The sequence below is a fragment of the Dasypus novemcinctus genome, chromosome 12, assembly GCF_030445035.2.
Source record: "Dasypus novemcinctus isolate mDasNov1 chromosome 12, mDasNov1.1.hap2, whole genome shotgun sequence".
In the NCBI taxonomy this organism is placed as follows: Eukaryota; Metazoa; Chordata; class Mammalia; order Cingulata; family Dasypodidae; genus Dasypus; species Dasypus novemcinctus.
In genome coordinates, this window is record NC_080684.1 from 31,804,351 (window position 1) to 31,826,895 (window position 22,545).

At 44.1% G+C, this 22,545-nt stretch overlaps 1 protein-coding gene across 1 annotated transcript in view; it reads right to left on the reverse strand.

Moving 5' to 3' along the window:
* Nucleotides 1-22,545, reverse strand: part of NCKAP1L (NCK associated protein 1 like) — a 45,537-nt gene that overhangs the window by 10,644 nt on the left and 12,348 nt on the right. The window contains exons 8-26 of the mRNA XM_058308068.2: nt 21,924-21,972; nt 21,669-21,825; nt 19,426-19,482; nt 19,038-19,134; nt 18,360-18,469; nt 17,664-17,796; nt 17,191-17,272; nt 16,938-16,996; nt 16,573-16,718; nt 15,329-15,461; nt 14,908-15,027; nt 9,854-9,999; nt 9,455-9,586; nt 6,663-6,881; nt 5,248-5,378; nt 1,941-2,038; nt 1,704-1,797; nt 1,463-1,545; nt 1,096-1,176 (exon numbers count right to left, since the gene is read on the reverse strand). Of these exons, the coding sequence (XP_058164051.1) occupies nt 1,096-1,176; nt 1,463-1,545; nt 1,704-1,797; nt 1,941-2,038; nt 5,248-5,378; nt 6,663-6,881; nt 9,455-9,586; nt 9,854-9,999; nt 14,908-15,027; nt 15,329-15,461; nt 16,573-16,718; nt 16,938-16,996; nt 17,191-17,272; nt 17,664-17,796; nt 18,360-18,469; nt 19,038-19,134; nt 19,426-19,482; nt 21,669-21,825; nt 21,924-21,972 (2,127 nt within the window). The remainder of the gene's footprint in view (nt 1-1,095; nt 1,177-1,462; nt 1,546-1,703; nt 1,798-1,940; nt 2,039-5,247; nt 5,379-6,662; nt 6,882-9,454; nt 9,587-9,853; nt 10,000-14,907; nt 15,028-15,328; nt 15,462-16,572; nt 16,719-16,937; nt 16,997-17,190; nt 17,273-17,663; nt 17,797-18,359; nt 18,470-19,037; nt 19,135-19,425; nt 19,483-21,668; nt 21,826-21,923; nt 21,973-22,545) is intronic.

Genomic DNA, 22,545 nt, shown 5'->3' on the forward strand with positions numbered 1-22,545 from the left:
TGAAGCAGTTAATGGAGCCTCTGATGGACAGGTGCTCCCTCCTCTCTGTCCCTACCTGCTTCTTTTCACAGGCAAGCAGAGCCTAAAGCTCAGAGCTACCCAGGAGATACCAGGTAGACAAGCTTCTGACAGGCTAGAGCATTCCACCCCAACATCAGCAGCTGCAGAAACCCAGGCTCACTGTAATATCAAAGCCCATTCAAGAGAGGCAGGAATCCCAGTGAAACCCAGCCCCCTCACTGCCCCGAGGACCACCTGATCCCCATGTGATTTCAGGCACAAAGGGGGAAATTTTTCATAACTCTTTTGGTCTCAAGATAAGGAAGTTTTTCTTAACATCCTGCTACCAGTTTCCTCTTATCACAGACCTCGCTCCATTAAGTGAATCAATCATAAGAGAAGCAGCCTGTCCTATGCATTTGAAGGTCCCTGTTTCCAGCCTTTGGCTATATTTCCTTGCATAACATATTTGTTTGTTCCAGGTGATTCAAAAGACAAGCATATGACTCATAGATTGGGGGAGAGGAGAGGAGATGGATGTTTATGTTAGGTTACCTGCAAAAGCCCCTCTTCCTCTCTACATCTTCTCTAGTAAATGGGGGCCTGAGGCAGGTGATACAGATATAGAGGAACCAGAAAGTATAACAATTGGGGGGCGGGGAGAAAAGGCCAGGAAAAGGAAGGAAACTCTGAAGGCAAGCAGGGTAGTTGGAATGCAAGGAATAATCTTTTTACAAAAAGCACCCAAGCTCCTGACCAAAAAAGGAGCTTGGCACATAATTTGGCATTTACCTTGCACATTGCTCATTTCAGATGAAAACCTACAGATACCATCCTAACAACTGCACCTTTCACTCCAGGAATACCACTTCTTGCCATGCCCCATGTCTCCCCAGCTCTGCCTGCCCTCCCAGAATCTCCCTCTGAGCAGTATCCTTATCTCTACAAAGTCTACCCATAGTGCTTTCCCATTCAAGTCCCAATTCTTCTCTCTACAGTCTTCCTCAAAGTCCTCTCTCCCTTATAAGACCCTAGCTACATACATTTCAACAGCAAACATCTCCTAATTGGATTCTGCTTTGTACTTCCCCATACCTTGATGTCTGTGTCAGGTGTGACAAACTCCTTCAGACACTCAATGGGACCCATAAGGAATGGGCAGTGGAAGGAGAAAACCTGGAGGAAAGAGAAGATCAACGATTCCACAGGACATTGGCCAATGTCTTCAAAGACAGGTGAAAACAAATAAAAACAGTGCCTCGACTTCAATGAGAGTCTAGCCAGCTTCAACTCTAGCCCTCTCCTTGTGCCTCTAGGTTTCCTCAGCTCATGTATCCCCAGGGCTCTTCCAGGATCTCTACCAAATTAAACTTCTTTCACTTTCATGCTCAACAACCCGTTCCACAACTTCTCATACAAACCCTACACACAGAGAGGTCTGTGATTCTGTGATTCTACTCACCTCCCGAAGTCCCTCTTGGGCCATGGCCCTAAAACTGAGGATCACTCCAATGATTGTCATACGCTTCAGCACATTCTCAGCCCCTGAAGAGAATGAAGAGTGTTCAAGAAGAGAACTTAGTAGGAGCACAGGGATGATTTTGCTTCCTCCAGCTCTAGCCTAGCCCCCAAACCCCGGAAAACCTCTGTCATTTGCAGTGCTTTTTCCACAGCGCCTTCTTACTGTAGGGGAAGGGGCTTACCCATCAGCTGAGGCAGCAGGGAAGCCATCAAGTCAGGCTTGCTAAAGTTGGATCTGATCTGAACAAGTACATCCATGTTTTCCACCACCAACTTCTGCAGCCCAGAGAAGACAGAGACATTACACAGGAAATGAAGAGACAGATGTTATATCTCCCCTCCCCACCCCCAAGTCCCTTAGGCCTACTGCTCTTCCCCTAAGGCTGGATCTTCCTCACAGGGGCTTGTTTCCACAGTACCTTAAGCTCCACGATCTGAGAGGTCACATGCCACATCAGGTTTTCACTCAGAAACTTCATGCCATAAGGTCCCAAGAGTTCGGCCAAGGCTCGCATCTCTAGAACAGAATCACAGAGGTCCTGGGGGGTACTCAGAGGATCCTGGAGAATTTGCCCACCCCCTATAGGGTAACTTGGACATTTTTAATGTTTTCTAGCAAGGAAAGGAGGTGGGATATTGGTAGCAAAAGCAGACTGAAATCCTGCATTCAGGTGACAGGTCTATCCTGTGTATGGGACAATTTGTTCTCTTTGCCCTGGTACTTGCACCAAGACTTATCAGAAATAATAACTATTTTACTTTATATTCTTAAAAGAATTTATACTTTCTTAAATCCCTTTACAAGGTACCTGGGTTCTATTCTTGCTGTACTAGCCATACTAGCTTTATCAGCTGAAACAACTTAGACAAGTTACTGAACCTCTTTGAGCTTCAGTTTACTTCTCTGTGAGTGAAGAAATTAATATCTGTCCTGAATACCTCAGAGATGATGTGAGAGTAAATATGATACTACATTACAAAAACCTAAGAAAACTAAAAAGATATATGTGAATAAGGGATTATTGCTATGATAATTATTAAACAGCCCTCTGAGATATGTGGCACAGGCACTATCATCTTGGTTTTATAGACAAAGGTTTTCAAATCTTGTCCAAGTTCATTTAACCAAGTCAGGGGCTGGTACCAGAAACCTAGTTCAATTCCTATCTGTCTTCTTACTGTGTCCCAAGAAATACCAAACTATTTCCTTATTTAAGTTTTGGCTTTTTGTATGTTCTTCCCTTCACTTTCCTTATTTAATGCCTTGCTGGCCAAGTTTTTCTCTCCTTGGGCTTCTTTTTCTTGATTCATAATCAACACACATCGCCATAATCCCAGTTCCTTTTTCCTCTAAATCCTTCTTCCCTCTAGACTGACCCAATGCCTTATCCCTCCCTACCCAGCCTGCTTCTGGCCCTTTGTTAATTAAACAGAATCTGCTTTGGGAAATTCCACAATAGAAAACACGAGTAACAGATCCAGACAGGAAGGGGCTCTAGCTGTGATATTTGGCCATGGGCCCATCCTAGCAGAGAAGACCAGAAGCAACAACTACAAAGAGACCAGTAGAAGGAAGTCGAGTTTAATACATTTAATATGAGTTCAGAGAGAAAAGGAAGTCAAGGCTCCACACTCAAGTCTTTGACGGCAGGACCACTTGGTCTCCACTTCCACCGGTGACAGAGGAAGAGGAACCGGTCAGAGCAGCTGACACAGAGCCTTATCCGGAGTGGACATTTTTAGAATCACCTATTTACAGAAGAATTTCCTAACTGGTGGACTTGGATAATACTATTTTTATGGCTGACATGGGGAAAGGGGCTTTCTGGAAGAAGAAACATCAGTTTGGATCTGCCAAAACTCCTTACTCCTGTCTTCTCTACTCCAGACTAGTAACCCTAGGGCATCCTTCTCTTTCCATCTATCTATTTTTGTAGTAGCATTGCCCCATCACCATGACAACCGAGAGAAATTGGGGTGGGGGTGGTAGAAGGGGGAATCAGCATTTCCTCCTGCTGCTTGTCAGTTGTCAGCAAGGCATAGAGCTGATATTAGAGGCTGCCTACAGTTTGTGGGTGGAGTTGATTAGAAGGGGACATCTGAAATCTACAGCAGGTAAAAGGTAGGGTCAGCTCACGGACCGAGTCAGGGTGAGGGTTTAAAAGGAGGCAAAGCTGGAAAATAGAACTGTGTACTCTAACTGTCTTAAAACCCTCAACAAAGAGGAAGAATGGAGAGGGCAGGGTCATTGAGACAGCTCCTACCTGTCCCAGACACCATGCAGGATCCAGGATTTATATGGAAGTGAGAAGAAGGAGGAATAAGTAGGGTGGTTCACAAATCAGTCAGTCAGTAGAACAAGTCTATTAAACAGGATCTGTATGGTTTAAAGCCCTCCTTTAAAAGAGAAGCGGACTTGGCCCAGTGGTTAGGTCGTCCGTCTACCACATGGGAGGTCTGCGGTTCAAACCCCGGGCCTCCTTGACCCATGTGGAGCTGGCCCATGCACAGTGCTGATGCGCGCAAGGAGTGCCCTGCCACGCAGGGGTGTCCCCACATAGGGGAGCCCCATGCGCAAGAAGTGCACCCCATAAGGAGAGCCGCCCAGAGCAAAAGAAAGTGCAGGTGCAGCCTGCCCAGGAATGGCGCCGGATACATGGAGAGCTGACACAACAAGATGACGCAACAAAAAGAAACATAGATTCCCATGCCACTGACAACAACAGAAGTGGATGAAGAAGACGCAGCAAATAGACACAGAGAGCTAGCAACAAGAGAAGCGGACAAAGAAGACGCAGCAAATAGACACAGAGAGCTAGCAACAAGAGAAGCGGACAAAGAAGACGCAGCAAATAGACACAGAGAACAGACAACTGGGGCAGGGCGGGGATAAATAAATAAATAAAATAAATCTTTAAAAAAATTTAAAAAAATAAACGGGAATGGCTTCCCGACTCATTCACTATATGCTCCTTGCTCCTCTCACTCCCTTGAGACACAAACACACTCCTCTATGCTGGGAAGCAGCACTGCATAGTGGTTAATCACCCAAGTTCTGGAATTAGACTGCCATTTATTAACATGTGACCTTAGGCAAGGTCCTTAACTTCTGTGTCTCAGTTTCCTCATCTGTAAAATGGAGGGAATACATATCTACCTCAAGGCTCTTGTGAGAATTAAATAAGTTAATATGTGTAAGCATTTAGAACTTACCCTACAATAAATGTCAGCCATTATCTCATCATCATTATCATATAAGTATTATCATTAACCATCAGCAATCCAGGCACTGACTAAGGCTCTAAAATTTATCCCTAAGGAAGAAGGCACCACGGCATCAGACCACTGTTGAATAATTCCAAGCATAAGACTGTTCTCCTTACACTTGATCTTCTATCCGTCATTATATGTTCCACTCTTTTATTCTTTGTGGAAATGAGAATAACCATTCAGGAACAAATCCTTTCAGCTATTTGAATGTCACTGCCTAACGCCTGACTCCTCTCATTTTCCCTCTCCACCTACAACCCTTGGGCCAATCTTCAATTCTGGGTCTCACTTGGAATTCCTTTCTTTGTCTCTAGAGTAGAGTCTAGCAGAGACGCTGAGGAGAGTGTAGAAAGGGCTTCTGAGAAGGGAAGAGTTTAGGTGGGGTCTGTAGGTGGAGATCTTTTATCAAGGGGAAAGACCTAGCTCCTTGCCAAGGAGACCAGGCCCCAGGCTCACCAGAGATATCAGAGAATTCCTCTGCACTGAAGTTCTGCTCCCCATCCCTGGGGAGGCTGATGAAGGCCTGCATGGCTGGGGAGAGGATGATGGTCCCACTGCTTGCCTGCCTAAGCAGGCTTTCTAGGTACCTACAGGGTTGACCAGTAAAGCACAGAAGATTAGCGTTCAATGCACTGCTCCCCGCCACCAAAACTGGGCTCAGGAAGAGAAATTCCACTAAAGCCTGAGGTGAGAAGAAGAGGTTCAAGGGAGATAGTACAACACTCTGATTAACACCCGGAGCTGTTGGCTCAAAAACAATTGACAGTTTAAGGTAATTCCACTTAACCTCTAATCTGCAGGGCCTTTCACTATGCTGACAAAATGAACTTGCCTGCCTCCCCCTCCTCGTCCTGTTCTTTTCAAACTATTGTACTGCCCTCACCTTGGCATCAGGCCCAACCTGATGAAAAAAAAATCTACTAATCCGTAGGAATCTGAAATATACTTAGCCTCAATGTCTCCAAGGAGAATAAGGACCCAAGATCCTGGAAGCTAGTCATCCAATCCCCAAATACACCCAAATACCTTTTATTTTGAATTAGTTGTCAAATTTTTTAAACAGAGCTTTTACATTAAAAAATAAGTAAGCAAATAAATAAATAAATAAACAAATGATTTAGTGGGGCAGCAATCAGCTGGAGCTGAGCAGTGGCTGCCCTCGAGAGAGGCATGTCCTCTCCAGCTCTTCAAAGTGCCACCTAGCCCACAACATCCATGTGCCTGGGTGGCAGGCCCTGTTGGCATCTGTATTTGCAAACCTTGTCTTAGTCTCTTCCCCTGCTCAGGGGGCTCTTCTTTGCAGCCTGTCACCTGCTGAGCTGATACTGGATTAAGAGCGCCACCCAGTGGCTTGGAAAGATAGGAAATAGTTCTGATTTCCAGCTCCTCCAGATTTGGGGATGAGGCCTCCTTGCCTAATAAGAACAATCTGCTAGAATCGACTCTGTCATGTCTGGGGATGAGGAGACAGTGTTCCAAAGAGACGGTGGCAGACAGAATGGTTTTCAGAGGGAGAACCTGGGGTGAAAAGAAATGGAACCTCAGAAAGCGGAAGAGAGGTTATTTGAAATTAAAACTGTAAGAACCAGAAAAGGAAATTTGAAGAACTGGAGATTAAGAGGAAAGAGGTTAAACTGTTACAGAGTAGGTGGGTGGATGCTCCATGGAAGGTTTTTAGGAAATCTCATGGTGGACAGAAGGGAACCTGGGTTTGTCCCAGCTTATTGTTCTAACCCTTAAGCAGAGACAAGCCTCCATTTGGGGGTCTATGACCCTGGGAACTAGAAGGCTTAGACCCCGAGGTCCTACTGTATAAAGGAGAAAACGCCAACAAAGAGGAAAGGTGGGAGGAGAAGATAAGCAACACTGACCAGTTTGTGTAGAGGGTAGTGATAGTCTGTTCCCCAGATGAGTCCAGTGGCTGGGTTTGCTGCAGAAGGGCATTGCGGATGACTCTGGAAGCATCTGCACTTAAAAACTGAGCCAGTGACTGTATGAAACCAATGTAGGCTTTCACTCCTGCCAACAGCTCAGAAGGCCTGATGATCTCCTGGGTTGTGGCGTTGTAGCCAGCCAGCCATACGATGGCTCTGGAAGATAAAAAACATAATTATAATCCTAATGATAAACACGTTAACATTTGTCGAGTAGATACTGTGATCCAAGTGCTGCGTTAAGATTTTACTACATGTATAATCACACTTAAACCTCATAGTAACCCAAAAAGGTTAGTACAATTGTTATTCCTGTTTTACAAGCAAGGAAACTAAGACACAGAGATATTCAGTCACTTGCTAAAGACTACACTATATAGCCTGCAAATAGCAAAGCTGAGGCTTAAATCTAATAAAATGTGATTCCTAACCACTAAGCTCCTCTGCCTCCTCTGAAGAGTAGGTCAGGTGGTAAGACCTGGGCTCCCAAATTCCATCTGATTCTATGACCTGAGGGCCCACACTACCTGCATTTTCAGTTCCAATGTTTGTCTTTTCTCCCTGGAAATAATTAGGTCCAACCACTGTCAGAAATGGAAAATCACACCCAGAAATCCTGAGGAAGGCCGTGTGATCCCCAAATGGCCATGAGAACATGCTCGGCTGACACGCAATTATCACTCATCTCAGAGAATAAGGAATAGCTGCCTACACTGTATTATTTCAGGAGCACACCAGGAAGACCCTTTCCTGCTGCACCTCCAACTCCTCCCAAAATACCCCCAGGTACCTGAGATGTCACAGTTAAAGGCAGTCTCTTCATTAAAAACTTATTTCCTTGTTGAAACAGTAGGGGAAAGAGGAGCATCATACCTCAAGCCACTGTCAGTCATTTATACTGCAATAATAATAAGTTTATTGGATTCTTCCTACAGTGGCAGATTTTCCATTTTTTATTGTTGCTGTTTTGTTTGTTTGTTTGGTTAGCTGGCAAAATTTTTATGGCAAGGGATGGGAAACAAACCAGAAGGTCTGCTTTCCAGATGAAAGGGGAAAAGAGGAGGGACCACTTGGGGAAAAAGTAGTACAAAAGGGTCAGACCAGGGGCAAGCCTAATCTATTTTATTTTGGAGTATTCACTGAGGCCAAACTCTGGGCCTACCTTGGAGCTTTGGGATCATTGATATCAATAAAGAGCTATTCAGGAAAAACTAGCATAGCACACCCATGCTGCTACAGGACCTGGAAACCACTGCCAACTTCGGAAGGTTTGCACATGGACAATTACCAAACTCTCATCTTGACTTTGTATATACACCTAAGGTACTTTCTTCTATATAGCTAATGTGGACACAATGAAAGCTTACTAATTTTACAAAGGTTTACAAAAAACTAATTGAAAAGTAAATCTGCATCCACTATAATCAAAAGAGACTCCTAAGTGGTCTCCTTGCTTCCACCCTGGACTCCCTAATACAGCCAGAATGATCCTGTTGAAATATTCACTCCTCTGCTCAAAACATGCCAAGGCTCCCCATCTCACTCAGAATAAAAGCCAAAATCCTTTCAGTGGTGTGTAAGCACCTGCACACTCTGCAACTCCCCAATCTCTCCAATCTCATTTACTACCACTCTCCCCCAGGTCCATTAAGTTCTGGCTACACTGGCCTCCTCCATGTCCCTTGAACATAGCAGACAGATTCCCACCTCAGAGCTTTTTCACTTATGGTGTCCTTCGTCCAGAAAACTTTCCCCAGCTGCACAGCAGGCTTCCTCAGTACCTGCAGGGTTTACTCAAATGCCACTTTCTCAACAAGGCCTTCCCTGGCCACCCAATCTAAAACTGCAACACCCCCTATCATCAATACCCCCACACACATAATTCCTATCTCCTTTTCCTGCTTTATATTTCTGCTGGTACTCACCACTATCTAATATACTATATATTCTGCTTTCTTGTTTTATCTATCTCCTACTCCAAAATACAGGCTTCATGGGGCAGAGACTTTCATCTGTTTTGAATCCTGCTGTTTAACAACAGCTTCTTGAATAGTGTTGGCACATAACAGGTATTTAATAAGTATCTATGGAATGAATGAATATATGAATGAATGAATATACCGCACATTACAAAACAAAATATAGAAGCTTAGGAGATTATCTGTAATAATTCCTCCTCCCAACCCCCTAATTGCAGACTATAGTACCCAATTCCAATATAAGGGGTGTTCTTCCTTTGGGTGGGGCAATGGAATGACGGATAAAGCAGGGAGGGGGATTAGAAGGTGGGGAGGCCTATTATATGTCAAGAACTTTGCATTCATTATTACCTTTAATTTTCACCACTAAATCTCAATTACAGGTCATTTTTAATTATCTGTAAGGTAAATGTCATTATCCTTACTTTACAGGGGAGGAAACTAAGGCTCAATCAAGTTAGAGAACCTGCTGTAATCTTTAGCTAATGGCCAGGATGTTGACACAGGTCTGCTGAGTGCAAAGGCCCTGCTTATTCTGCTTAACCAAAGGTGATCTGCTGTTCATCAAAACCACCTACAGAGGTCTGGGGTTCTTTTTATTTGCTTTTCAGAGAGATGCTAGGGAACCAGGCAAGACTAGCTTCATCAGAATCTCCAGGATGTGGCACAGCTTCTAAGGTGAGTCTATTGGAACCCAGCTTTGAGAACTACCACACTATGCAAATATAGAAGACAAGGAAAGAGTGATACCTGTTGAGTCTGGCTTCCAGGTGGCTGCTGAGATACTCAGAAGGGAAGATAGTGTGCTCAAACACGGAGAAGCTGTGTACGTGGTTCATTGTCAGTGCCAATTCTGTCAGGTTTAGGTGTAGCTTGTCCATGCTAGGTAAAATTAAGAAAGGAAAATGAGCCTTGATCATGGGTCTAGCACTACCTGCCATAATAGTATCTGGATTTGTTGGGCCCATGACCCTCAGACCTAGAATAGTACACATTAGTTCTGACTTGAAGGGCAAAACAGAAAATTCAGTTGGGTGCTTTTTCATATCCTGCCATCCCCCATCTCCGTTTCCACATTCTTCTGCCATATCACCTTCCCTGCCCCGCCCTCCCTTCTTTGATGCAGTGCCCAGTTGCCCAGGTCCTCACGTCGTAACAATGCTGCGGTTCTTCCGGTGACTCTCAGCTCCTGGCTTGTCCCTCTCAGGCTCTCCCTTTCGGGGAGTCTGCCTCTGCTTCATGGTTTTCTTGTTCTTGGCCTTGCTGATAGTAGTGGCACAATGCTTAGGTAGAAGCTTTAGAAACAAACACAGGGGAAGGCAGAAATGAGATTCATTTCTGAAAATGCCAAGTAGCCCGTCTAATAGTTATTTTTTTTAAAAGGTCTCTCTGTTATTGTCAGTTCTTTATTTTTTGGCCTTTTTCTCTCTTTCTCTCTCCCTCCATGGAGCTCTGTCTCTAATGGGAGTCTATTTGGAAGGTGCTTGCCTCTTTTAGTTTTCATTAGATATCACCCCATTAGATTCACAGGCTCCAAGTCTCAAGAGGGCAGTGTGACTTTCAGAGCTCAGGTCATCAATCTCCTACCCACATCTTGAAAGAGAATCTTTCCTAATAGAAATTTTCAAGTTAAAAAAAAAAATTAGATCTAAGAGCACTTCTTATTTGCATGTCCAGGGTCTTCCAATCCAGGAAGACAATTATGTCTGTGAGTATGGAACACCTCATTTTTGCTAGTATGTACCTCATTCACTGCATTCCTTCAGATTCTGCCCCACGGAGAGAATTACCCATACTACCACAGCCCTCCAAAGATGCAGCTCACCCCCGTGCCCCCTTCCCAGTCAGTGCTAAACCACCAGTGCTTTCTCTCCACCTCTTTTTTTTTGAAACAAGATATCACATTTTTCCTAGTTAGTTCAAACTTTAATTTTGTATCTCCTCTCTTCACTGAGATACCCTGGTTAATTATATAGAAGGTGTAAGACAGAATGTATACGTTCAGGTACTTCCTTAAGGGTTATCACCTTGGAATTCTCTTCATTTATTCCAATGCTGCAGCCAATGTGCAGAGCCTGGCTAGGGACCTCTAGGTTGGAATAGCTTTTGGAGCTGCATGGGAGTCACATGAGAAAAATCTTGTTTGTGTTCCATTTCTTTGTAGTCACAGTTTTGTGTTTTTTTAATCCAAACTCTTAGCTGTTTCAAAAACTCAAGTCCACCTCAGTGGAAACAGATGTGTCAACCCTGATATTATTCAAGAGTGCCTGTGATAGATTCTGAAAGCATTTTCATTTCCCAAAAAATGTAATTCCATTAGTAATGGCAATATCACTAATACAATTGTTTGCTCAGTGTAGCAGTTTGGCATTGTTTATGAATTCCAAAAATAGTTATTGGATTATGTTTGTAAACTGGCCTGTCAGAGGTATCACTTTTAATTGATTAAATTATGATTAGGACTTTGATTGGGCCACATCAGTAGCAAAGACATGGCAAAGGACAGAGTTGGGAGTTTTTGAGCCAGAGCCCAGGAACTGAAGACACAGGAAAAGAACACAGAGGAGGGAAGCAGATGTGGCTCAACTGATAGAGCATCCACCTACCATATAGGAGGTCCAGGGTTCAATACCCAGGGCCTCCTGGCGCATGTGGTGAGCTGGCCCATACATAGTGCTGCCACATCCAAGGATGCTACACAGGGGTGCCCCCCACATAGAGGTGCCCCACGTGCAAGGAGTGTGCCCCACAAGGAGAGCCACCAGTGAGAAAGAAGTACAGCCCACCCAGGAGTGGCACCGCACACATGGAGAGCTGACGCAGCAAGATGACACAACAAAAAGAGACACAGAGGGAAATAGACTTGGCCCAGTGGTTAGGGCATCCATCTACCACATGGGAGGTCCACGGTTCAAACCCCAGGCCTCTGACTATGCTTGTGAGCCTGTGCACCTGAAATAAGAACAAGGTCTAGAGCAGCAGTGTGCCTAAGAGTTACCTCCTGAGACCCTCCATGTTGTTCAAGTGTGGCCAGTCTCGAAGCCAAACTCAGCATGTAAATTCGTTGCCTTCCCCCCAGTGTGGGACATGACTCCCGGGGATGAGCCTCCCTGGCGCCGAGGGATTACTACCAAGTACCAGCTGGTGATGTAACTAGAAAATGACCGTGAATAAAAGGGTCAACTTGGACCAGCAGAATATCTCTGTCTACATATAATACAGGAGTTAAAAATGCTTTTTGACCTAAATCAAGGGGGAAATGGAAAGGACAAATGAGTTTATATGGCTATGAGTCTCTAAAAAAAGAGCTGGGAGGTTATCAGAGGGGTTGCCCTTATGCACACCTGAGCAGAGTCCCAGAGACAGATAAAGTAGATACAACCCCAGGTATTGGTTCTTCTGAGGGCTACAGAGACCCACAGGTTCCATGGTCATGGCAGATGGAGTTCAGTGCCATGTCAGTTGGCCCTTCTTTGGAGGGCTGGACTCAGATGTGATCTCTTTTCACAAGCCTTTCCTGTTATTTTACCAGAATTGTAGTTGGTGCTGGGGTTTAATATATACCCAGGGGATCTGAATCTCTAGATAGACCATATCATAGCCAGGCCCTGAGCCTCAACAGACTTCAGCTCTTATACTCTGGTTTATTGGACTTACCCCACTCAGCTAACATGGAGTTGAAGATTGTCAACCACCACACCATGGAGCCAAGAGTGCCTACAACTGAAAGCAGGAGGATTGCATCCAGCATCCATGTGGAATCTAAGCCCCCTCTTGACATAGATGTGGAATGGACACAACCAATCCAAGGTCCACAGGATGGAGGAATAGAATATGGATTAGAGTAGACTTACTGATATTCTATTCATGAACTATTGTGATTAGTAATCGAAGAAAATGTGGCATTGGTGTGGAGAAAGTGGCCATGGTGGCTGCTGGGTGTGGGGAATGGGAGGAAGAGATGAGATGTGGAGGCGTTTTCAGGACTTGGAGTTGTCCTGGGTGGTGCTGCAGGGACAATTACTGGACATTGTATGTCCTTCCATGGCCCGCTGGATGGAACGTGGGAGAGTGTGGGCTATGATGTGGACCATTGACCATGAGGTGCAGTGATGCTCAGAGATGTATTCACCAAATGCAGTGAATGTCTCATGATGATGGAGGAGAATGTTGCTATGGGGGGAGTAGTGGGGTGAGGGCTGTGGGGAGTATATGGGGACCTCATATTTTTTTAATGTAATATTAAAAAAATGAATAAAGACAAAAAATAAAATAAAAAATAAATATGAATGGACTGGGAAAAAAAAACAACCTTGGCCTCCTTGACCCATGTGGAGCTGGCCCATGTGCAGTGCTGATGCGCACAAGGAGTGCCGTGCCACACAGGGGTGTCCCACGTGCAAGGAGTGCGCCCCGTAAGGAGAGCTGCCCAGCGCAAAAGAAAGTGTAGCCTGCTTAAGAATGGCGCCACCCACACAGAGAGCTGACACAACAAAAAGAGACGCAGATTCCCCAAGATGCAGCAAATAGACACAGAGAACAGACAACCGGGGTTGGGGCGGGGGGGAGAGGAGATAAATAAATAAATAAATAAATCTTTAAAAAAAAAGAGAGAGACATAGATACCCAATGTCACCTGACAAGAATACAAGCAGACACAGAAGAACACACAGCGAATGGACACAGAGCAGACAATGGGGGGAGGGGGAGGGGGAAGGAGGAGGAGGGGGGAGGGAAATAAATAAAAATAAATCTTAAAAAAAAAAAAAGAACACAGAGGAATAGAGATGGCTCCTTACACACGGCAGAAGCCCAGGGGAGAGAGACAGCCGTTTGCCTGATAGCCTACAGCTGGCCCTGTGGCGTGAGAATAGCAGCTGAGCCTGGAGAGAAACGGAGCCCTGGGAAGAGTGGAACCCAAGAAGCCTGAACTCTTGGCAGACGTCGGCAGCCATCTTGCTCCATCACGTGGCAATAGACTTTGATGAGGGAAGTAACATATGTTTTATGGCCTAGTAACTGTAGCTCCTACCCCAAATAAATACCCTTTATAAAAGCCAACAGATTTCTAGTATTTTGTATCAGCACCCCTTTGGCTGACTAATACACTCAGTATGATGACTTTGGAGGGGCCAATCATCATTTGGTTGCAAAAGTTCTAATATATATGAAAACAATTACTCACATCATGTTTTAGCTATCCCTGCAAATTCTTTTGCATGTAACAGATATTGTATTCAAATTAAGTAATCAATATACCCACAATTGTTCTCATTTGCTATCTTCCTTCCATTAATCTTTTAATTTCTTTGAAATACTTGTCTGTATTCCCTTTTCCATCAGACATGAACATTCCCCAATGGCAGGGATTGTTTACCTTCCCTAGCACCCAGTAAGTAGCAAATAATAACAGCTAACATTTATTGAGTGCGCCCTCAAGTTTTATAAACTCTACTTCCTTTAGTCCTTATAACACCTCATGAATAAAGTATTTTGATCCCCCATTTTACATACGAAAAAACGAATGTGTGCATGCACACACACATACACACACACACACATCGCACTCCCCTTCAGCCAAAGTTGCTACATAGCCTGACTCAAAGCCAAGAAGGGTGGGTAGTCTGGGCAATGGAAAAGACTCCAGGGCAACAGCAGAACAAGTTCCTCGTTTGAAAATTTTCTGAAATTTAGGTTGAGCTCATCATGACCAGGTGTTATGAGTCAGTCAAGTGAGGGGAGGAGAAAAAACACAGAAGGCAAGGACAAGAAAGCAGCCCTGAGGATAAACACAGAAGAGATGCCTTAAAAAGTTCAGATAGCCACGGACCAGAATGCAGATGGGCAGAAAGATGAGAAGAGACAGATGGAATTCCCTGCGATTGATCTGAGGGCGACTGTCCTAAGTATCTGTACCCAGGAGAAAGAGGGGAGGGGAAGTGTCTCAGAAGACTTCAAATGAGATTGCAGATTTTGTTGGAGTGCAGCTGTTCAAATAGGAGTATTTTTAGACACCTCTATCTTGTCTTAAGGGAATAAAGACTGAAAGGACTACACTAAGAAAAGAATTCTGCCATAAACTCAACACAAGAACTCTAACCCTTAAGTCAGAGAACTTGGCATTTGAGAGAGAGAGACAAAGGTCTACAGAGGAGAAGGCACTGAGAGATGACAAGGGGAAACAAAGAGAGGACTGAGCCTACCTGCTCACTCAGATTTCGCTGTTCAGCACAGATCTCCAGGACACAGTTGCTAGTCTGTTTGGCCAGCTCTTCCAGGAAGGAGTTGCAATGGTGAAGGCCATGGTTCTTCAGGTGGGGATACTTTGGGAAAGAGGGACAAAGGAAGAAACTGTCATCACCAGAGCAGCCACTTCTTCCTCCTAATACTGCTCTGATCCCCTTGCCTGAGCTACACACTCCTTTTACCTAAGAAGAAACTGAGACCAAGAGGAAGGGAACAGACACATTGCACATCGAGCTGAGATATTTAGGGACTCATGTCACATACCTGTTTGTACTCTTTGGGGACCAAAATCAAGTCTTGCAAATGTGTTTTCCATTTGGGAGATAAGAATGAAATATGATTAGAGAGAAGACAGACTTTAGAGTTCAGGATACCTACCTCCTCTGGGCACATCTCATGTGTGCAGTGTTCAAAATGAGCACAAATTAGGGGGAAGGCAATGGCATAACGCAACATAGTAGGTTCCTCCAGAGTCGTAGCAAACATCTTCTCAAAGGTACGGAGGTGAAAGCTGCAGAGAAAGGGGAAGAAGACATAAAACCAGGGGCATAGGAGCTCTGAAGTAGAGCTTTCAACAAGTATTTGAGAACCCACCACTCTTTCCTGAGTTTCTCTATCCTAAGGCAGAAGACGATCCAAGAATCCTAACCCTCTCAGACTTTTTCAGCAGACCCCAGGGCAGTTTAGCGATAACCTTCCCTTCCCTGTACAAAACTTGCTATTCCTCCCTCGAAACCTCTGCATGAATTGGGCTATTCCCCCTAATTTAGCACTGCTAATCCATATCCCTCCCTAAATTGAACACTCCAGCTCCAGAAAACCACCTCATATTAGTTCCATGAAACTGATCTTTCCTCAACCCTGTAGCTTCTCAACATTATGCGCTCTCTTTTTTAAATTTCCCATTTTATCCCCTTTCAATTATACAATTCATTGGTGTTAATTCTATTCAAAATCCAACCTTATGTGCTCTTTTTTTATATATTTTTACAGTTGCAATTATTATGTTGGTGTCCTTTTTACATGTGGATATTTTATCTCCTCACCTCTATTGAACGTACAGAGCAGAGACAACATATTATTTTGGTTTGTTTATTTGTTTTTATCTCAATGGGTAGAGTTATGCACAATAGTAGTCACCCAATAAATGCTGAATGCTACCTAAGGAAGATAAATTAATTTTCACTCTCCAACAGCCTATCATCCCCTCAATTATTTTCAGTTCTCTCCACCAAATCACCAAGTTTTCCACGTGTCTTAAATCACAAAGTCACAAGAGTAAAAGAAGCTGAAGAAAATTCCTAAGATACCAGTAAAGAAAAGAAAAAATTGGGGAAAGACATGTAACTGAATTACCCCAGAGAAGGGAAAGCTATATAAAATCCAAATGGCTTTCCTAAAAAGAGAATGAATAAGAACAAAAGGGAATCAAACTTCAAATTCCCATCACTAAGGATTATTGGTAGAAGCTGGAAAAGGTGAGCTATGGAGTTTGAACATCTGCCCTTAAGGAGATTTCAAAGATAAAAGACTTTCCCAGCTTTCTAGGAGAATTACAAGCCTCCACAGAGGCCAGGCAAGAGATCAAGTGATCTGATGAAAAGCTATGAACCAGGACATACCAGAAGGTAGACAGGTCAGAGGTTTCCACCAGCATTTTCTCTATGGAATCCAGCATTCGGGAGTGAAAGACAATGAGGTTCATCACCTTGGCTAAGTCAGGGTTCTCATGCAGATGCAGGGGGGCCTTAGCCACACTGGTATATGCCTGGAATTGGAGTTGGGGAGAGGGTGGAGAAAAACAAAGATCAAAGAAAATATCCCCAGTCTTGAGACTACAGTTTGGCCTGCATGTGCCCTGTCCAATCAGCAGTTTTTCAAGGCTGAATCCCTCCATTTAGAAGAGCTTAAAGGATAAAAGAAGGAGGGATTGTGAAGGGAGGAAAAATCTGAGGATGGGGAACCCTTAACAGAAACAGACCATTACCTGAAGGCGGAACCAGTCCAGCCTCAATCCAGAGAATTCAAATTTTTCTCCATTTTCAACTGCAAAGAAAAAAAATCCAGAAGCAAATTTAAAATGAAATAATAAAACAGCACTCTAAAATCCAGACTACATAGAATTGGCAAGTCTTTTTCAAAGTCATCTTGTCCCACCTCTTGTCCAAAAGATCAATATTTCTAAGAAAAAGATGCTCACCCTCATGATCTCCCTACCTTCCCCACCTCCCTCCAGGTACCTTGTTTGAGATTCAGAGAGGAGAGAGTACTGACGAATGAGGACATGATGACGGACTCCTCCTCAGGACACACTGATAGGTTCTGAAAGACAAGGTGGAGTGACAGTCCAGTGGACATAGGTCCCACCAGGAGAGAAACTAGAACCAAATGGCTCAGTGAATGAAGGTAGAAGGGTTATTAAATGCCACAAACAGAACAAAAAAAAACAAGTGAGAGATAGAAGACTCTCTATTTCCCTATCAGGCTAACACACAGATTTTTTAATTTTTCTCTATTTCTACGTAGTTTCACTTAGGGGAAAAAAGAGACTGCTGAGATTATTAGTTCTTTTTTTAGAAAACAAATGCAGAGGGAGAAATCAGTCTTTTTTATATCCAATCTACAGAACATGAGATTCAGCCAGGGTGGCTCCAAGGGAAAAATAACCAGGGATCACGCCAAAATTTTCCAAAGTATAATCAATGAAACATGCCTGAATGATGTCACTGAGCACTAGAGCATCGAATCTGGCCAAGTACTGAAGGTGGTATTGCTGTATCACTCTGACGTGTCTTCGGACCAGAGCTCTAATCTCCTCCAATAAGAAAAGCAGTTCTGCAATGCTCCTATATAAAGCAGAGGATGAGAAAAGAGAGATGTATGAGACTAGAACTATGAATTAAGACAAATCAGGGGAAACGGACTTTGGCCCAGTGGTTAGGGCGTCCGTCTACCATATGGGAGGTCCGCGGTTCAAACCCCGGGCCTCCTTGACCCGTGTGGAGCTGGCCATGCGCAGCGCTGATGCACGCAAGGAGTGCCGTGCCACACAAGGGTGTCCCCCGCGTGGGGGAGCCCCACGCGCAAGGAGTGCGCCCGTGAGGAAAGCTGCCCAGCATGAAAAGAAAGTGCAGCCTGCCCAGGAATGGCGCCGCCCACACTTCCCGTGCCGCTGACGACAACAGAAGCGGACAAAGAAACAAGATGCAGCAAATAGACACCAAGAACAGACCAGACAACCAGGGGAGGGGGGGAAATTAAATAAATAAATAAATCTTTAAAAAAAAAAAAAAGACCAATCAGTAATAATAGGGCAGAAATTTAGACCTCCTGAGGCGATCTGATCCTTCTCTGTCCCGTTCCCCCAGTCCACCTAAGGTCAAGGTTCTTAACCACATCAAGTACTAACGGGTCAGCATAGTCCTCAGGTGTCTTGGTCTTGGTGACGTTTTCTGTGTGGCGAACCAGCCAGTTGACCTCATCACGAATGAAGGACAGGGCCATGAAAGCCAAAAGGGCCTACAGAGAGTACCGACTGTTAGGGTTTTTAACCTAAAAAATGGATCTTAAATCACAGAGAAAACTACCATGATAACATGGATCCAGGCACAATGTATAGTGACACCAGCAACAGTGTCCAATTTTAAACATCCAGACCACAAAAATCTCAGCTATGTGACAGAGATGTGTATATGCTGACATTAACTCCCAGTCAGTACCACTACCACGCCCCCCCCAACATATTAAATTTTAGAAATATTTACTGGGCATTTATGTGGTTCGACAAAGCTCTACAAGGTTTAGGGAAAAAAATTGTCTCCAATTAGTTCACTCTCAAAGGGAAGAAAAGTACACAAATAGCTATAAAACATGACCTACTACGAAAAGTGCCATAAAAAAAAAAAAAGTTTTGGAGTACTCCAAGAAGATTCAAAGTAATCAACATGCACACATACAAATAGATCATAAAAGACTCAGAAATGCAAAAATCTGAGGAATGCAAAGGCACTCCTCATAAAGTCTGGTTTCATTCATTGGGCATCATCCCCACCCCTGGCCCCTGCCTCCCACCATTTCTTTTTCTTGCCTTGGGACCCAGTAGTCCTGGTTCATCGGTTAACACAATCTCCAACTCCTTCACTGCTAGTCGCAGAAATTGCCGCCTTTGACAGTGAAACTGGCCACTGAGGAAGGAAAGAGGAGATTAGACAATATTGCCTCTCCCACACTTAAAAAATCCTCCACAGTTAGCACAGAAGACGTCTATCTGCATTTAAAAAGGGGTTTCAGGCAGGAGGAAAGTTCAACACTAAAGTTAGACTTGGCAAGAACACACCAAAATCTGTGTGTCAGCAGCAAGTTCCTGGGTTGAGGCACCAAGACTATACAGAAACTGGAGATAACTTAGATGAGAACAAAGTTCAGGAGACAGTCCTATGCTATCCGCTCTCCGGGAGTCCATTCCCCACCTTTACCTGTTTGAAATTACATGTTCCTTGCTTTCCTTTATGTCTGCCACTCGCTTGCCGTACCTGAGGATTCACACAAGCACAGCAGGGTTAGCCATACCACCTGTTAGTGCCCTCGTACCACTTTTCCAGTCCTCAGAGATTCCAAACCACAGCCCAGCAGCAGGATGGGCAGCCCTAAATAGCAGGATCCTTCGAAACCTTACTTCCCATACTGTCCCATTCAAAAACTCAGCCTAGAGATTATTCAGGTCTACCTTATTTTGCAAATGAGAAAAATAATATGAAGAGAAGGGAAATTATTTGCCTACAATCACATACGGCTTTAATAGCTGAACTGGGACTAGAACCCATTGACTTCTTGCCCTGTGCTCCTGACTTAAAACCTTGGAGTCAAGATACTCTTCCAGGCTTGAAGGGGATAAAAAGAAGTAGCACATGAGTATGACACAGGCCCTGCTCTCAAGTCAAAGTACTTACTCCAGCTCTACCTTGGCAGCTCTACCTTGGCTCCCATCACTACTACCACCACCACCTCCTCTAAGAAATTAACTTTATCCATTAGCCCATTGTCTCTTCTTTAATCTCTCCCTCTCCACTGGCTCTTTTCTTCTAAAAAACAAGTTCAAAACCTCCCCCATTCTAAAAAAGACCCTCTCTGGACCCTGACAACTATAGAACTTTGCCCATTCTCCCAAACCACCCAACTCCTGCGAAGAGGACCTACACTCTAACTTTCTCCCCTCTCACGACTGCTTAGACCTCACAAGGCCTTTGACACTAAACAAACTGCTCTCTCCAAGGTCACTGTGAACTTTTGTACTACAAATTAATTGACCTTTCCGTTGTTTGTAGTTCGTCTGCAATATTTAACTCCACTGACCAAACTCTTTTTTCTCCTAGTCACCCATGCTCAGAAATCCCAGCATTACCTTAGACTCTGCACTCCATGTTCCTCGCATTATCTTCTCTCATCCAGTATCACCATTGCCACATTAGTGACACTTCATAACCTCTCATTTCCCTTCTCCAAACCATCCCCTTACTGAATTTAGCAGAATCAAAGAATGTTAGAGCTGTACATGCTTCAAATTCAACCTGTTCCATACTGAAAATAATCATTTCCCCACAAGCCTGCTTTTCTTCCCATGTTTTCTACCTTAATGAATGCCAGGTATCCATGCCAAAATCCTTGATGTCAACCTCAGTTCCTCCTAATTTGCTAAATTAATCCTTGCCTCTGGTTTTGTCCACCTAATCTCTTCTCTTCCCTGCATCCAGAGTGATTTTTTTCAAAAATGCAAAATATCATCATATCACTCCCTTGTTTAAAATCACCCAATGGCTATCTGTCATCGTTAGGACAAGTTCAAACTCGACAGCAGGACATACAAGCCCCAGCCTACCTCTCCAAACCCTTCTCTTGACATCCTCACCTCTGTAACCGAGATGCCCATGCACTGAACTACAAGAATTTCTTAGAACCTTGATAGTTTCTGCCTAAAGTATCTTTCTCTGTCTTAAGCTCCATCTCTGCTTTTTCATCCCCACACACAAACAAACACACACACACTCTTCACACACACATACTTCACCTGCTTAACTCTTCAGGTTGACCTGTCCCCAGAAAACCTTTCTGGATTTTCTGAGGCCAGTTTAAGTGCCTTCCAAATGCTTCCATAGCACTCTGTGTTTACACATCACAATCCCTCACTATATCACAACCGCTTGTTCACCTATTTTCCATCAACTTGTAAGCTCCTTTAGAACAGGAACCTGCCTTTTTTTTCTTAATTTAACCAGCACACAGCACTTACAATGTGCCGAGCACTTCTCTAAGTGCTTTACAAAGTAGTAACTCTTGTATTCCTTATAACAACCCTATGAGATAGGTATTATTATTATTCTCATTTTATAGAGGAGGAAATCAAGGCATGGCATGGGGAAATGAATTGTCTTACAGGGTGACACAGCTAGCAAGTAGTAGAGCTGGAGTTCAAGTACAAGCAGTCTGGTTTCAGAGTCCATGCTCTTAACCTCTATGCTGTCATATTAATTATTCTATTCTGTAACTCAGTGGAGTGCCTAGCAAATAGTAAACACTGAAATAAACATTTCTTCAAGAATTAGAATTCTTACCACCTATACTCATAGGCGCACTCACAGAGATTGGAAAATGATGTGAGGAGGGGCAGCTAACAATCCTCAAAGAAGATCAGTTTGACTCCCATGTCTCTCATGTCTCTTACCCTTTCAAACTGCTAAACAGGTCCTCTGTGACCTTGTGCACTTGTAGAACATCCTCCCGGATGAGAGTGATATACAGGGAGCCCTGCAGACACAGCTTCCACAGCTTCTGGCACTGGCTATTGGAGTTGAGGCAACCATGGCAAAGAAGAAACCCAACTGTAAGGAGGTAAAACAGTAAGGACAAAAAGACTTTTAGAACTTGCTTTCCACGCAACGTGCTACCATCCATTCCCACCTAATCTCCCAAGACTTACTGATAATCCAGCGCTCTATCACTTCCATGGACAGGTACTCACAGGCTATCTGTGAGAAGAGAGGCAGAGATGGTCAAGCAGTTATTTACCTTAGTCTTCCCTTAAAGAAAAAAAGGAGTATGATGGAGTTGGACCTGTGGTTGGTGCTGTATTGAATGTGTGGTTGGTGCTGGGGTTGGTATATGCCCAGGAGACTTGAATCTCTGGACTATCCATGTGCCAGGTGAGCCCTGAGCCTCAGTGGAGTTGCAGCACTACTCTCCACTTCATTGGACTCACCCAGGACAAGTAACAAGGAGGTGAGGATGGACAACCACCACACCAAGGAACTGAGAGAGTCTACAACTGCAGGCAGGAGAGTCCCATCCATCAGCCATGTGGGTCAAAGGCCCCTCTCAATTGAGAGATGGAGTGGGCATCGCCATCACAGTGCTCTCAGAAATGGGGAATAAAATATGGGCTACAGTGGACTTATTGGTATTCTACTATAGAATTATAGTGACTCTAGAAATGGGAGAGATTATATCATTCATATGAAGACAATCACACCACTGGAGTTGCTGAAGGCAAGGAGAGGGAAAAGGAGGTGTGAAATGGGAGCATTTTCGGGACTTGAAATTGT